General features: G+C 46.9%; 1 protein-coding gene across 1 annotated transcript; it reads left to right on the top strand.

The window, feature by feature from the left end:
- The first annotated feature begins 1,161 nt into the window (after nt 1–1,161).
- LOC125548883 lies at nt 1,162–3,393 on the top strand. Its single transcript, XM_048712407.1, has 2 exons — nt 1,162–2,333; nt 2,612–3,393. The coding sequence occupies exons 1-2, from the start codon at nt 1,169–1,171 to the stop codon at nt 2,656–2,658; spliced, it is 1,212 nt and encodes a 403-aa protein (XP_048568364.1). The 5' UTR covers nt 1,162–1,168; the 3' UTR covers nt 2,659–3,393.
- Nucleotides 3,394–16,072: the final 12,679 nt, after the last annotated feature.

Below are 16,072 nucleotides of genomic sequence, written 5' to 3'. Positions count from 1 at the left end.
ATAACAGGATGCAAAATCAAAGGAGGTGTACAAGGAGGGAAAGGTAGCAATGATATATCTCTACCCAATTTTGAACTTACCTATCAACATAAGACATTATCTTAATAATGGGCAGATTCTGCAAGCAAACCATTTTTCACAAGAAAGGGGTAAAATCAAGCAGTTTACACAACTACAAATGATTTTCAGCCAAGCAGATGAAAAAAGGACAAAATTACCCATGATTAAAAGATATAATTATTAAAGTTTTCACTGAGACCATGATATAATCTATAAAAGTTAAAGTATCTAGTTGTCAGGAAACCTGTCTTTGATATGACTGATAATGGTGAAGGTGTAACCTTAGAAACTGCTTCAGTGTCCAAAAAAATTCAGATAGATCTGTACTCAATTGTCATTAAGCCTTTTACATGGTTAGTAGAATTCCTTGTGATATATAATGCGACTAATTACTCTCACAGTTAAAACAGGAGATATCAAGTCCAAGGAAGCACATGAGGTCAAGTGCAAGCATGGAATTGTTAGAGTTATTATATAAGTCATGTACCCCTTTGTATTTATCCCGTTGTATAAGGGGTTTCCTGCATATGTTCCACACCTGTACATGTATATATATATATCGGCCTATGGCCTCATGGGAATACAAGTTGCATATTCCTAACATGGTATTAGAGCTAGGGTAATTTTTGTCTGCACGTTGCAACTCGTGCTATCGATTCCCAGCCGCCTGTCTCATCTCGCTCGAAGCCCCCGTCCTCGATCCCCCCGTCCTCGATCTCCTGAGTCTCCCGATCGAAGCCGGCTCTCCCGATCGGATCTCCCCAGCCAGCTCCGGCGCGACTTCCACGCCGGGACGCGACTTCCACGCCGGGACGCCTCCCTCCCCTACGGCGGAATCGGCGGCCGCCGCCAGGATCCGCGCCCAGTTCCCGATCGATTCCTGCCCGGTTCCGCTCGTGCTTCAGCCACGAGGTCCCGCCCGCGATCCAGCTGAGCCACCATCGATTCCTGATCCAGCTGAGCTGCCCAAGATTCTGTATCCGGGTCCCAACTACTCTCTTTCCCGATCGACGGGCCGGCCTCGATCCCCCAGCGCTCTCTCTTCTGCTAGGATCCCATCGCTAGCGTCCTCTGCTGTCGCTGGTACTCTCTTTGGTTCTCAAAAAAAATGTCTGCTGCATCGGGCTATGTTGCTGTCCCTCGCTGTCCGGTGATCTTTGATGGTACTAACTACACTGAGTTTACTGGCTTCATGCGCATTCACATGCGTGGCATCCGTCTTTGGGGTGTTCTTTCTGGCGAGGTCTGCTGTCTGCCACGTCCAGTTCCTCCGGTGGCTCCTACTCCGCCAACTCCATCGGTTCTTCCTACGGATGCTAATCAGGCCGCCAAGGATGCGGCTAAGGTTGCTGATGAGGCTGTTGATCGTGCTTATGATGAGAGGGTTTTGGCTTATGAGGAGGCTCTTCAGACATATCATGGTGCTCTGTCTGTTTACACCCAGTGGCTTGATGATGATGCTCGTGCTGCAGCTGTTCTCACTGCTAGTGTTCTACCTCAGTTTGCTTCTGAATTTCTGGGTCTTTCTACTGTCTTTGAGATGTGGACCCGTCTTCGTGAGCGCTATCAGCCCTCTGGTGATGCCTTATACCTCTCTGTGATCCGTCAGGAGCATGCTCTTCAGCAGGGTGACTCCACTGTTGATGACTTTTATGCACAGAGTTCTGCTATCTGGCGCCAGCTTGATTCTCTCCGTAGTGCTGGGTGTCATACCTGCCCCTGTTGCCAGGCTGTCCAGGCCAATTTGGATTTTCATCGCGTCTATGAGTTCTTGTCTCGGCTCCGTAAGGAGTTTGAGCCCCGGCGTGCTCAGTTGTTTGCTCGTGGCCGTATTTCTCTCATGGAGGCGCTTTCTGAGATTCGTGCTGAGGAGACTCGCTTACGTGGTGCTGGTTTGCTGGAGGTTCCCTCTGTGCTTACTACTCGTGCTCCTACGCCACTTGCTCCACCGACCCCTTCTCGCTCGAGTGCTCCGCCGCTCTTGCCCACTCCTTCTGGAGGCTCAGGTCGCCCCCGTCCACATTGCGCCTATTGCAACAATAATGGTCATCTTGAGTCTCAGTGCTACACGAAGAAGAAACACCTGCGCAAGGCTCGATCATCATCTTCCGGGACTTCGTCATCTACCTCGACAGCTTCAGCCATTGCTTTGACTGAGCAGGATATTCTGAGACTTAAGCGTCTGCTCGCGGCTTCAGGTTCTTCCTTGACGGGTACTGCCGGTTCTGTGACTGATGCTTCCCGCACTGAGCAATCACCCTCTACACAGTCAGGTACATCCCCCTGGGTTTTGGACTCTGGAGCTTCTTTTCATATGTCTTCTCATTCTTCCACTTTGTCCTCTCTTTGATCACTGGATTCCCCTATTCATGTCTTCACTGCTGATGGTACTCCACTTTCTGTTGCTAGTAGAGGCAATCTTACTACTCCTTCTTATTCTGTTCCTGATGTTGCTCATGTTCCTCGCCTTACCATGAATTTGTTTTCTGCTGGTCAACTTACGGATTCTGGTTGTCGCGTCATCCTTGACGCTGACTCTTGTTCTGTCCAGGACCGTCACACGCACACTCTGGTTGGGGCTGGCCCTCGCCGCCGTGATTCTCAGGGTCTTTGGGAGTTGGACTGGCTTCATGTTCCTTCTGCTGCCACCACCATCGCCAGTTCTTCCGCTTCTGTCGCCTCCGTCACTGGTTCCTTCCAGCAGTGGCATCATCGACTTGGTCATCTGTGTGGTTCTCGGTTGTCTTCTTTAGTTCGTCGAGGCCTTCTGGGGTCTGTCTCAGGAGATGTCTCTTTAGAGTGTCAGGGTTGTCATCTTGGCAAGCAGATTCAGTTACCATATTCACATAGTGAGTTAGTGTCTAAGCGTCCTTTCGATTTAGTCCATTCTGATGTATGGGGTCCGGCCCCTTTCGCTTCGAAAGGTGGTCATAAATACTATATTATTTTCATAGATGATTTCTCTCGTTACACATGGCTTTATTTCATGACTTCTTGTTCTGAGGTGTTGTCTATTTATAAGCGTTTTGCTGCCATGGTTCATACTCAGTTCTCTTCACCCATTCGTGTTTTTCGTGCTGACTCCGCTAGCGAGTATATCTCTAAGATGTTGCGTGGTGTTCTTGCTGAGCACGGGACTCTCTCTCAATTCTCTTGTCCTGGTGCTCATGCTCAGAATGGTGTGGCTGAGCGAAAGCATCGACATCTTCTTGAGACGGCTCGTGCATTGATGATTGCTGCCTCTCTCCCGCCTCATTTTTGGGCTGAGGCCGTCTCCACATCCACCTATCTTATCAATATACAGCCTTCCGCTGCTCTACAGGGTGGTGTTCCTTTTGAGCGACTTGTTGATTGTTCTCCCGATTATACGATGCTTCGCTCGTTTGGTTGTGTTTGCTATGTTCTTCTTGCCCCTCGCGAACGCACCAAACTGACCGCTCAGTCTGTTGAGTGTGTCTTCTTAGGCTACAGTGATGAGCATAAGGGCTATCGTTGTTGGGATCCTATTGGTCATCGGATGCGTATCTCTCGAGATGTGACTTTTGAAGAGTCTCGTCCCTTCTACCCACGCCCATCTTCCTCGACTTTTTCAGTGCAGGATATCTCTTTCCTCACTTTTCCTGACTCACCTATCACCTCCGCCGAGACTGTACCTCTTCGTTTCACTTCCTCTTCTTCTCCCCATCTAGTTGATTTGCAGCCACCATCCTCCCCAGTCTCCTCGCCTCGCATTTCACCGGGTTCTCCACCTTCATCTCCGGTGACTTCCTCCCCGGTCTCCTCTCCCAGCCTGTCACCAGATTCTACACCTTCATCTCCGGTGACTTCTTCGTCGCCACCCCCTGATTCTACCTTGCCGAATCCTCCTTCGATTATTCCATCTTTTCCTCAGCATTACACTCGTCGTCCACGACCAGTCGATGCCTCTGTGGATGGGTCATCATCTTCCTCCCAGCCTACTTATGGCTTGCGTTCTCGTCCTCGTCCGCCTGTTGATCGCTTTGGATTTCCCACCGCTGGTGCTGCTGTTCTTGAGCCGACTTCTTACCGTCAGGCTGTTGTTCATCCTGAATGGCAGTTTGCGATGGCAGAAGAGATTGCTGCTCTTGAACGCACTGGTACCTGGGATCTTGTTTCTCTTCCTCCCGGAGTCCGTCCGATCACTTGTAAGTGGGTCTACAAGGTTAAGACTCGCTCCGATGGTTCTCTTGAGCGTCACAAAGCTCGTCTTGTGGCTCGTGGTTTTCAGCAGGAGCATGGTCGTGATTATGACGAGACTTTTGCTCCTGTGGCTCATATGACCACTGTTCGTACACTTCTTGCTGTTGCCTCTGCACGCCACTAGTCTATATATCAGCTTGATGTTAAGAATGCCTTTCTTAATGGTGAGCTGCGTGAGGAGGTGTATATGCAGCCACCACCTGGGTATTCTGTTCCTGATGGCATGGTATGTCGTCTTCGTCGCTCTCTCTATGGCCTTAAGCAAGCCCCCCGCGCCTGGTTTGAGCGCTTTGCTTCTGTGATCACTGCTGCTGGTTTTTTAGCCAGTGCTCATGATCCAGCATTGTTTATTCACCTTTCTCCTCATGGTCGGACTCTTCTTCTTCTTTATGTTGATGACATGATCATCACGGGGGATGATCCCGAGTATATTGCCTTTGTAAAGGCCCGTCTTAGTGAGCAGTTTCTTATGTCTGATCTTGGACCTCTTCGCTACTTTCTTGGGATTGAAGTCTCTTCTACCTCTGATGGCTTTTTTATATCCCAGGAAAAGTATATCCAGGATCTTCTTGCTCGTGCTGCTCTTACTGACGAGCGCGTTGTTGAGACTCCTATGGAGCTCAATGTTCACCTCCGTGCTACTGATGGTGATCCTCTCCCTGACCCGACGCGTTATCATCATCTTGTTGGCAGTCTTGTCTATCTAGCTGTCACTCGTCCGGACATCTCTTATCCGGTTCATATTCTGAGTCAGTTTGTCTCTGCCCCCACCTCGGTTCACTATAGTCATCTCCTTCGTGTTCTTCGATATCTTCGAGGCACGATCTCTCACCGTCTATTCTTTCCTCGCTCCAGTTCTTTACAGCTCCTGGCCTATTCGGATGCTACGTGGGCTAGTGATCCTTCCGATTGCCGTTCACTTTCTGCTTACTGTGTTTTTCTTGGTGGTTCTCTCATTGCCTAGAAGATGAAGAAACAGCTTGCAGTTTCCCGTTCAAGTGCCGAGGCTGAGTTGCGAGCAATGGCTCTTTTGACGGCAGAGGTGACTTGGTTACGGTGGTTACTTCAGGATTTTGGTGTTTCTGTCACTACACCAACTCTGCTTTTATCTGACAGTACGGGTGCTATCAGCATTGCACGCGATCCTGTGAAGCATGAGCTCACCAAGCATATTGGTGTTGATGCGTTCTATGTGCGTGCTGCTGTGCAGGATCAGGTTATTGCTCTTCAGTATGTGCCTTCCGAGTTACAGTTGGCGGATTTCCTGACGAAGGCTTAGACTAGAGCACAACATGGCTTTTATCTCTCCAAACTCAGTGTTGTTCATCCACCATGAGTTTGAGGGGGGGTGTTAGAGTTATAATATAAGTCATGTACCCCTTTGTATTTATCCCGTTGTATAAGGGGTTTCCTGCATATGTTCCACACCTGTACATGTATATATATATCGGCCTATGGCCTCATGGGAATACAAGTTGCATATTCCTAACAGGAATCACTGCCTATTGTTCTTAATTAAAACCAAAATCAGTAAAAAAAAGTAGCACTGCAGAGGACCTTCAAGTTATATTTCTCATGAGCAGCTTCCAACACTAAAACCCCAATAAGAGCATTAATAATCTTTTCGTCGCCAGCATTGACACCCCAATACGAACAAATGTCACATATATCCTGCAAAGTAAATTCCTGTTATTGGTACTGAATTGCCAATGGGGTGACAAAACAATATAATTTTCAACCAAAAGAATGCACTACCCATCAGATATTAAGCAGTAAATCAGCTCAAGAGAAAAGGGCATGGAATCCTGACCAGATGATTAGGTTCCGGTATAAACTGCAGGTACCACAAACTCAAGCCAATACAACGATATGCAAGAATCATGTGGAGATGACGAGAGAAGAAATAAAAGGAAACTCACAGGAAGTGCAGATCATGGTGAGAGAGAGAGAGAAAAGGACCTGTAGGTCGAGCAGATGCCGTCGGAATCAGAAAAACCAGAGAGGAGGACGACCTCATGTGGACGAAATTTCAACAACAAAAAACTGTGCAAATCTGAAGTATCACAATTAAATTTTTAGTCTGTTGTCTAAATCTGTACATTACATGACCAATGTATAATAGTACCCTACCTTCTTCTAGATGGCTCTTATGATTCTTTTAGAGTGCAGACCAATGAGATTAACTAAATTATCTCGCAATTCCATTAGAGACGACAATAGCAGCAAGAAAGCATCATAGTTCAAGTTATGCAACTACCAACCTGTGTTTTATTGAAACAGAAGAAATTAGCTTAAGTATACAACTTCCAGACTACAGAAGCAGCAAAAAGCATCATGGTTTAGGCTTTGCAACTACCCAAATGTGATCTCATGCGAAAAAAGGACAATAAATTGTTCAGCTTAGCTTCATGTTTCAGCTTACACAACTACCAAAATGTCAGTCTAAGCCATTGTTTAATGCTTTCAGGAAAAGGATTACGAGAAAGGTCACCCATTAATGTGATTCAGATCCAGCCTACCACAAGGTCAAAGAAGTTAATCGTCATTCACGTTGGCATCATCCGCTGCACCGTTTTGCTTCTGCAGTACTGTTTTTTATTTCTTTCAAAAAAGTACTGTTTTTTATCTAGTTTCTTCTGTTATGCTCCAGGCTTCATTTTTTTGATTTTGAAGATTGCAGATAGCAGAGCAATTAGCTAAAGACCTTAACGATGCAGATCCTAAACCAGCAGTGCTAACTGCTGACCGATGCCAATAAATTAACTACCACTATTTTCTTCCCCCAAAAAACCCACAAACATTTAACCAAAGCATCAAATTCGTCACCCAAATTACCCTAAACACATAAGAACAACAGTTCAGACTTCAGTAAATGCTACAACACCCAGCGGCAATCAAATTTAAACATCCATAGTGCATACTTCATAGGCACTGATCCTAATAAAGATATCTTGCTAGTCTGCTACTGTAAAAAAACATGCATTTAAGTTAGATCCGCCCATGAATACAGGTAAGGATCCATGACAACCAAAACTGAACCAAGCTTTTTCTACTTCATTTTGAACCTCAATCAAAACAAGACTTTTCCTTTTTGAAACTCAATCGAACCATGAAAGATTGACAATGTGAGGAACTAAGGAAGAGGAATTGAGGACTTACCATATTGGCGGCTTGGAGATGGACGAGATGAGTAGTGAACTGACACGCTCGCCAGCCGCTGCAGAAGACACCTCGCCGGCGCACCCAACACTGCGGAGGCTGCCCGAGCCCGGGCCTCCATGCCGACGGCGTCGCAGCGCAGACGGGAGGCCTGGCCCCGTGAGACGGAGAGATCCGTCACTGCCACAGATCGGGGGCGCCGGTATGCGCCAAGGGTCGAACCTCGTCATCGCCGCCGTTTTCCGTGTGGCCGCGGTATGGCTAGCATCCGCACCAGCGGAGGGGAGAGTGTTGGAAATATTCCCTAGAGGCAATAATAAAATGGTTGTTATTATATTTCTTTGTTCATGATAATTGTCTATTGTTCATGCTATAATTGTGTTATCCGGAAATCGTAATACATGTGTGAATACATAGACCACAACACGTCCCTAGTGAGCCTCTAGTTGACTAGCTCGTTGATCAAAAGATAGTCATGGTTTCCTGACTATGGACATTGGATGTCATTGATAACGGGATCACATCATTAGGAGAATGATGTGATGGACAAGACCCAATCCTAAGCATAGCTCAAAGATCGTGTAGTTCGTTTGCTGTAGCTTTTCCGAATGTCAAGTGTCATTTCCTTAGACCATGAGATTGTGCAACTCCCAGATACCGTAGGAGTGCTTTGGGTGTGCCAAACGTCACAACGTAACTGGGTGACTATAAAGGTACACTACAGGTATCTCCGAAAGTGTCTGTTCGGTTGGCACGAATCGAGACTGGGATTTGTCACTCCGTATGACGGAGAAGTATCTCTGGGCCCACTTGGTAATGCATCATCATAATGAGCTCAATGTGACCAAGTGGTTGATCACGGGATCATGCATTACGGTATGAGTAAAGTGACTTGCCGGTAACGATATTGAACGAGGTATTGGGATACCGACGATCGAGTCTCGGGCAAGTAACGTACTGATTGACAAAGGGAATTGTATACAGATTGATTGAATCCTCGAAATCGTGGTTCATCCGATGAGATCATCGAGGAGCATGTGGGAGCCAACATGGGTATCCAGATCCCGCTGTTGGTTATTGACCGGAGAGTCGTCTCGGTCATGTCTGCGTGTCTCCCGAACCCGTAGGGTCTACACACTTAAGGTTCGGTGACGCTAGGGTTGTAGAGAGATTAGTATACGGTAACCCGAAAGTTGTTCGGAGTCCCGGATGAGATCCCGGACGTCACGAGGAGTTCCGAAATGGTCCGGAGGTGAAGATTTATATATTGGAAGTCAAGTTTCGGCCATCGGGAAAGTTTCAGGGGTAATCGGTATTGTACCGGGACCACCGGAAGGGTCCCGGGGGTCCACCGGGTGGGGCCACCTATCCTGGAGGGCCCCATGGGCTGAAGTGGGAGGGGAACCAGCCCCTAGTGGGCTGGTGCACCCCCCTTGGGCCTCCCTGCGCCTAGGGTTGGAAACCCTAGGGGTGGGAGGGCGTCCCACTTGGCTTGGGGGGCAAGCCACCCCCTTGGCCGCCGCCCCCCTTGGAGATTGGATCTCCTAGGGCCAGCGCCCCCCTAGGGACCCTATATATAGTGGGGGGGAGGGAGGGCAGCCGCACCCTAGCCCCTGGCCTATCCCTCTCCCTCCCGTGACACCTCTCCTTCTCGAAGTGCTCGGCGAAGTCCTGCGGAGATCGCCGTAGTTTCCACCACCACGCCGTCGTGCTGCTGGATCTCCATCAACCTCTCCTTCCCCCTTGCTGGATCAAGTTGGAGGAGATGTCTTCCCAACCGTACGTGCGTTGAACGCGGAGGTGCCGTCCGTTCGGCGCTAGGTCATCGGTGATTTGGATCACGACGAGTACAACTCCATCAACCCCGTTCTCTTGAACGCTTCCGCGCGCGATCTACAAGGGTATGTAGATGCACTCCTCTCTCCCTCGTTGCTAGATGACTCCATAGATTGATCTTGGCAATGCGTAGAAAATTTAAAAATTCTGCTATGTTCCCCAACAGTGGCATCATGAGCTAGGTCTATGCGTAGTTTCTATGCACGAGTAGAACACAAAGCAGTTGTGGGCGTGGATATTGTCAATTTTCTTGCCGTTACTAGTCTTATCTTGATTCGGCGGCATCATGGGATGAAGCGGCCCGGACCGACCTTACACGTACGCTTACATGAGACTGGTTCCACCGATTGACATGCACTAGTTGCATAAGGTGGCTGGCGGGTGTCTGTCTCTCCCACTTTAGTCGAATCGGATTCGATGAAAAGGGTCCGTATGAAGGGTAAATAGAAATTGGCATATCACATTGTGGTTTTGGCGTAGGTAAGAAACGTTCTTGCTAGAAACCTATAGCAGCCACGTAAAAACTTGCAACAACAATTAGAGGACGTCTAACTTGTTTTTGCAGCATGTGCCGTGTGATGTGATGTGGCCAAAAGGATGTGATGAATGATATATGCGATGTATGAGATTGATCATGTTCTTATAATAGGAATCACGACTTGCATGTCGATGAGTATGACAACCGGCAGGAGCCATAGGAGTTGTCTTTATTTATTTATGACCTGCGTGTCAACATAAACGTCATGTAATTACTTTACTTTATTGCTAAAGCGTTAGCCATAGTAGTAGAAGTAATAGATGGCGAGACAACTTCAAGAAGACATGATGATGGAGATCATGATGATGGAGATCATGGTGTCATGCCGGTGACAACGATGATCATGAAGCCCCGAAGATGGAGATCAAAAGGAGCAAATGATATTGGCCATATCATGTCACTATTTGATTGCATGTGATGTTTATCATGTTTTACATCTTATTTGCTTAGAACAACGGTAGCTTAAATAAGATGATCCCTCGTAATAATTTCAAGAAAGTGTTCCCCCTAACCGTGCACCGTTGCGAAGGTTCATTGTTTCGAAGCACCACGTGATGATCGGGTGTGATAGATTCTAACGTTCGAATACAACGGGTGTAAGCCAGATTTACACAGCAATACACTTAGGTTGACTTGACGAGCCTAGCATGTACAGACATGGCCTCGGAACACGGAAGACCGAAAGGTCGAGCATGAGTCGTATAGAAGTTACAATCAACATGAAGATGTTCATCGATGTTGACTAGTCCATCTCACGTGATGATCGGACACGGCCTAGTTAACTCGGATCATGTTTCACTTAGATGACTGGAGGGATGTCTATCTGAGTGGGAGTTCATTGAATAATTTGATTAGATGAACTTAGTCTAAAATCTTTACAATATGTCTTGTAGATCAAATGGCCCACGTTGTCCTCAACTTCAACGCGTTCCTAGAGAAAACCAAGCTAAAAGATGATGGCAACAACTATACGGACTGGGTCCAGAACCTGAGGATCATCTTCATAGCTGCCAAGAAAGATTATGTCCTAGAAACACCGCTAGGTGACGCACCCATCCCAGAGAACCAAGACGTTATGAACGCTTGGCAGTCACGTGCTGATGATTACTCCCTCGTTCAGTGCGGCATGCTTTACAGCTTAGAACCGGGGCTCCAAAAGCGTTTTGAGAGACACGGAGCATATGAGATGTTCGAAGAGCTGAAAATGGTTTTCCAAGCTCATGCTCGGGTCGAGAGTTATGAAGTCTCCGACAAGTTCTTCAGTTGTAAGATGGAGAAAAATAGTTCTGTCAGTGAGCACATACTCAAAATGTCTGGGTTGCATAACCGCTTGACTCAGCTGGGAGTTAATCTCCCGGATGACGCGGTCATTGACAGAATCCTTCAGTCGCTTCCACCGAGCTACAAGAGCTTCATGATGAACTTCAATATGCAAGGGATGGAAAAGACCATTCCTGAGGTATATTCAATGCTGAAATCAGCAGAGGTGGAAATCAAAAAGGAACATCAAGTGTTGATGGTGAATAAAACCACTAAGTTCAAGAAAGGCAAGGGTAAGAAGAACTTCAAGAAGGACGGCAAGGGAGTTGCCGCGCCCGGTAAGCAAGCTGCCGGGAAGAAGTCAAAGAATGGACCCAAGCCTGAGACTGAGTGTTTTTATTGCAAGGGAAGTGGTCACTGGAAGCGGAACTGCCCCAAATACTTAGCGAACAAGAAGGCCGGCAACACTAAAGGTATATGTGATATACATGTAATTGATGTGTACCTTAACAGTACTTGTAGTATCTCCTGGGTATTTGATACTGGTGCGGTTGCTCACATTTGTAACTCAAAGCAGGAGCTGCGGAATAAGCGGAGACTGGCGAAGGACGAGGTGACGATGCGCGTCGGGAATGGTTCCAAGGTCGATGTGATCGCCGTCGGCACGCTGCCTCTACATTTACCTACGAGATTAGTTTTAAACCTCAATAATTGTTATTTAGTGCCAACTTTGAGCATGAACATTGTATCAAGATCTCGTTTAATTCGAGATGGCTACTCATTTAAATCCGAGAATAATGGTTGTTCTATTTATATGAGAGATATGTTTTATGGTCATGCTCTGCTGGTGAATGGTTTATTTTTAATGAATCTCGAGCATAATGTTACACATATTCATAGTGTGAATACCAAAAGATGTAAGGTTGATAATGATAGTCCCACATACTTGTGGCACTGCCGCCTTGGTCACATAGGTGTCAAACGCATGAAGAAGCTCCATGCAGATGGACTTTTGGAGTCTCTTGATTACGAATCATTTGACACGTGTGAACCATGCCTCATGGTTAAAATGACCAAGACTCCGTTCTCAGGAACGATGGAGCGAGCAACCAACTTATTGGAAATCATACATACCGATGTGTGCGGTCCAATGAGTGTTGAGACTCGCGGTGGCTATCGTTATGTTCTAACCCTCACTGATGACTTGAGTAGATATGGGTATGTCTACTTAATGAAACACAAGCCTGAGACCTTTGAAAAGTTCAAGGAATTTCAGAGTGAGGTTAAGAATCAACGTGACAAGAAAATCAAGTTCTTGCGATCAGATCGTGGGGGAGAATACTTGAGTCACAAATTTGGCACACACTTAAGGAAATATGGAATAGTTTCACAACTCACGCCGCCTGGAACACCTCAGCGTAATGGTGTGTCCGAACGTCGTAATCGCACTCTATTGGATATGGTGCGATCTATGATGTCTCTTACCGATTTACCGCTGTCATTTTGGGGCTATGCTTTAGAGACTGCCGCATTCACTTTGAATAGGGCTCCGTCGAAATCCGTTGAGACGGCACCGTATGAATTATGGTTTGGGAAGAAACCTAAGTTGTCGTTTCTAAAAGTTTGGGGATGCGATGCTTATGTCAAGAAAATTCAACCTGAAAAGCTCGAACCCAAATCGGAAAAATGCGTCTTCATAGGATACCCTAAAGAAACTATTGGGTATACCTTCTACCTCAGATCCGAAGGCAAGATCTTTGTTGCCAAGAATGGATCCTTTCTAGAGAAAGAATTTCTCTCGAAAGAAATAAGTGGGAGGAAAGTAGACGATGAAGTATTTGAAGGAAATATTGAAGGAAATATGCCCTTGAGGCAATAATAAAGTTATTATTTATTTCCTTATAATCATGATAAATGTTTATTATTCATGCTAGAATTGTATTAACCGGAAACATAATACATGTGTGAATACATAGACAAACCAAGTGTCACTAGTATGCCTCTACTTGACTAGCTCGTTAATCAAAGATGGTTATGTTTCCTAACCATGAACAATGAGTTGTTATTTGATTAACGGGATCACATCATTAAGAGAATGATCTGATTGACATGACCCATTCCATTAGCTTAGCACCCGATCGTTTAGTATGTTGCTATTGCTTTCTTCATGACTTATACATGTTCCTATAACTATGAGATTATGCAACTCCCGTTTACCGGAGGAACACTTTGGGTACTACGAAACGTCACAACGTAACTGGGTGATTATAAAGGAGTACTACAGGTGTCTCCAAAGGTACATGTTGGGTTGGCGTATTTCGAGATTAGGTTTTGTCACTCCGATTGTCGGAGAGGTACCTCTGGGCCCTCTCGGTAATGCACATCACTTAAGCCTTGCAAGCATTGCAACTAAATGAGTTAGTTGCGGTATGATGTATTACAGAACGAGTAAAGAGACTTGCCGGTAACAAGATTGAACTAGGTATTGGACTACCGACGATCGAATCTCGGGCAAGTAACATACCGATGACAAAGGGAACAACGTATGTTGTTATGCGGTCTGACCGATAAAGATCTTCGTAGAATATGTAGGAGCCAATATGGGCATCCAGGTCCCGCTATTGGTTATTTACCGGAGACGTGTCTCGGTCATGTCTACATTGTTCTCGAACCCGTAGGGTCCGCACGCTTAAGGTTACGATGACAGTTATATTATGAGTTTATGCATTTTGATGTACCGAAGGTTGTTTGGAGTCCCGGATGTGGTCACGGACATGACGAGGAGTCTCGAAATGGTCGAGACATAAAGATTGATATATTGGAAGCCTATGTTTGGATATCGGAAGTGTTCCGGGTGAAATCGGGATTTTACCGGAGTACCGGGAGGTTACCGGAACCCCCCGGGAGCTATATGGGCCTTAGTGGGCCTTAGTGGAAAAGAGAAGGGGCTGCCCAAGATGGGCTGCGCGCCTCCCTCCCTCCCCTAGTCCTATTAGGACAAGGAGAGGTGGCCAGCCCCCCTCTCTCTTTTCCCCCTCCGCGAATCCTATTCCAACTAGGATTGGGGGGGAATCCTACTCCCACAGGGAGTAGGACTCTCCTGGCGCGCCCTATGTGGCCGGCCAGCCTCCCCCTTTGGTCCTTTATATACTGAGGCAGAGGCACCCCAGAAACACACAAGTTGATCCACGTGATCTATTCCTTAGCCGTGTGTGGCGCCCCATCCACCATAGTCCTTGATAATACTGTAGCGGAGTTTAGGCGAAGCCCTGCTGCTGTAGTGCATCAAGATCGTCACCACGCCGTTGTGCTGACGGAACTCTTCCCCGACACTTTGCTGGATCGGAGTCTGGGGATCGTCATCGAGCTGAACGTGTGCTCGAACTTGGAGGTGCCGTAGTTTCGGTGCTTGATCGGTTGGATCGTGAAGACGTACGACTACATCAACCAAACGCTTCCGTTGTCGATCTACTAGGTATGTAGATCACACTCTCCTCTCGTTGCTATGCATCACATGATCTTGCGTGTGCGTAGGAATTTTTTTGAAATTACTACGAAACCAACAAATATGCCCTAGAGGCAATAATAAAGTTATTATTTATTTCCTTATATCATGATAAATGTTTATTATTCATGCTAGAATTGTATTAACCGGAAACATAATACATGTGTGAATACATAGACAAGCAGAGTGTCACTAGTATGCCTCTACTTGACTAGCTCATTAATCAAAGATGGTTATGTTTCCTAACCATGAACAAAGAGTTGTTATTTGATTAACGGGATCACATCATTAGGTGAATGATATGATTGACATGACCCATTCCATTAGCTTAGCACCCGATCGTTTAGTATGTTGCTATTGCTTTCTTCATGACTTATACATGTTCCTATGGCTATGAGATTATGCAACTCCCGTTTGCCAGAGGAACACTTTGTGTTCTACCAAACATCACAACGTAAATGGGTGATTATAAAGGTGCTCTACAGGTGTCTCCAAAGGTAGATGTTGGGTTGGCGTATTTCGAGATTAGGATTTGTCACTCCGATTGTCGGAGAGGTATCTCTGGGCCCTCTCGGTAATGCACATCACATAAGCCTTGCAAGCATTGCAACTAATGAGTTAGTTGCGAGATGATGTATTACGGAACGAGTAAAGAGACTTGCCAGTAACGAGATTGAACTAGGTATTGGATACCGACGATCGAATCTCGGGCAAGTAACATACCTATGACAAAGGGAACACCGTATGTATTTATGCGGTCTGACCAATAAAGATCTTCGTAGAATATGTAGGAGCCAATATGAGCATCCAGGTTCCGCTATTGGTTATTGACCGGAGACGTGTCTCGGTCATGTCTACATTGTTCTCGAACCGTAGGGTCCGCACGCTTAACGTTACGATGACAATTATTATGAATTTATGCATCGAAGGTTGTTCGGAGTCCCGGATGTGATCACGGACATGACGAGGAGTCTCGAAATGGTCGAGACATAAAGATCGATATATTGCAAGCCTATATTTGGACATCGGAATCATTCCGGGTGAAATCGGGATTTTACCGGAGTACCGGGGGGTTACCGGAACCCCCCCGGGGGTTATTGGGCCTACATGGGTCATAAGGGAGAAGAGGAGGGCCGGCCAGGGCAGGCCGCGCCCCCCCTCCCCCCTAGTCCGAATAGGACAAGGAAGGGGGGCGGCGCCCCCCTTTCCTCTTCCCCTTCCCCCTTTCCTTCTCCAACAAGGCAAGAGGAGGGGAGTCCTACTCTCGGTGGGAGTAGGACTCCTCCAGGCGCACCCCTAGGGGGCCGGCCGCACCTCCCCCTCCCTCCTTTATATACGGGGGCAGGGGGGCACCCTAGAACACACAAGTTGATCCTCGTGATTGTTCCTTAGCCGTGTGCGGTGCCCCCCTCCACCATATTCCACCTCGGTCATATCGTTGCAGTGCTTAGGCGAAGCCCTGCGCCGATAGAACATCTTCATCGTCACCACGC

Source organism: Triticum urartu, chromosome 3, assembly GCF_003073215.2.
Source record: "Triticum urartu cultivar G1812 chromosome 3, Tu2.1, whole genome shotgun sequence".
NCBI classification, from domain to species: Eukaryota; Viridiplantae; Streptophyta; class Magnoliopsida; order Poales; family Poaceae; genus Triticum; species Triticum urartu.
This window is presented reverse-complemented; position numbering and strand designations above follow the sequence as displayed.

What these genes read in the sequence shown, in the direction of transcription:
- LOC125548883 (XM_048712407.1), top strand. Translation starts at nt 1,169, where the DNA reads ATGTCTGCTGCATCGGGCTATGTTGCTGTCCCTCGCTGTCCGGTGATC. An exon ending in ATCACCCTCTACACAGTCAG is followed by an intron (nt 2,334 to 2,611) that starts GTACATCCCCCT and finishes TGTTCTGTCCAG; the next exon opens with GACCGTCACACGCACACTCT.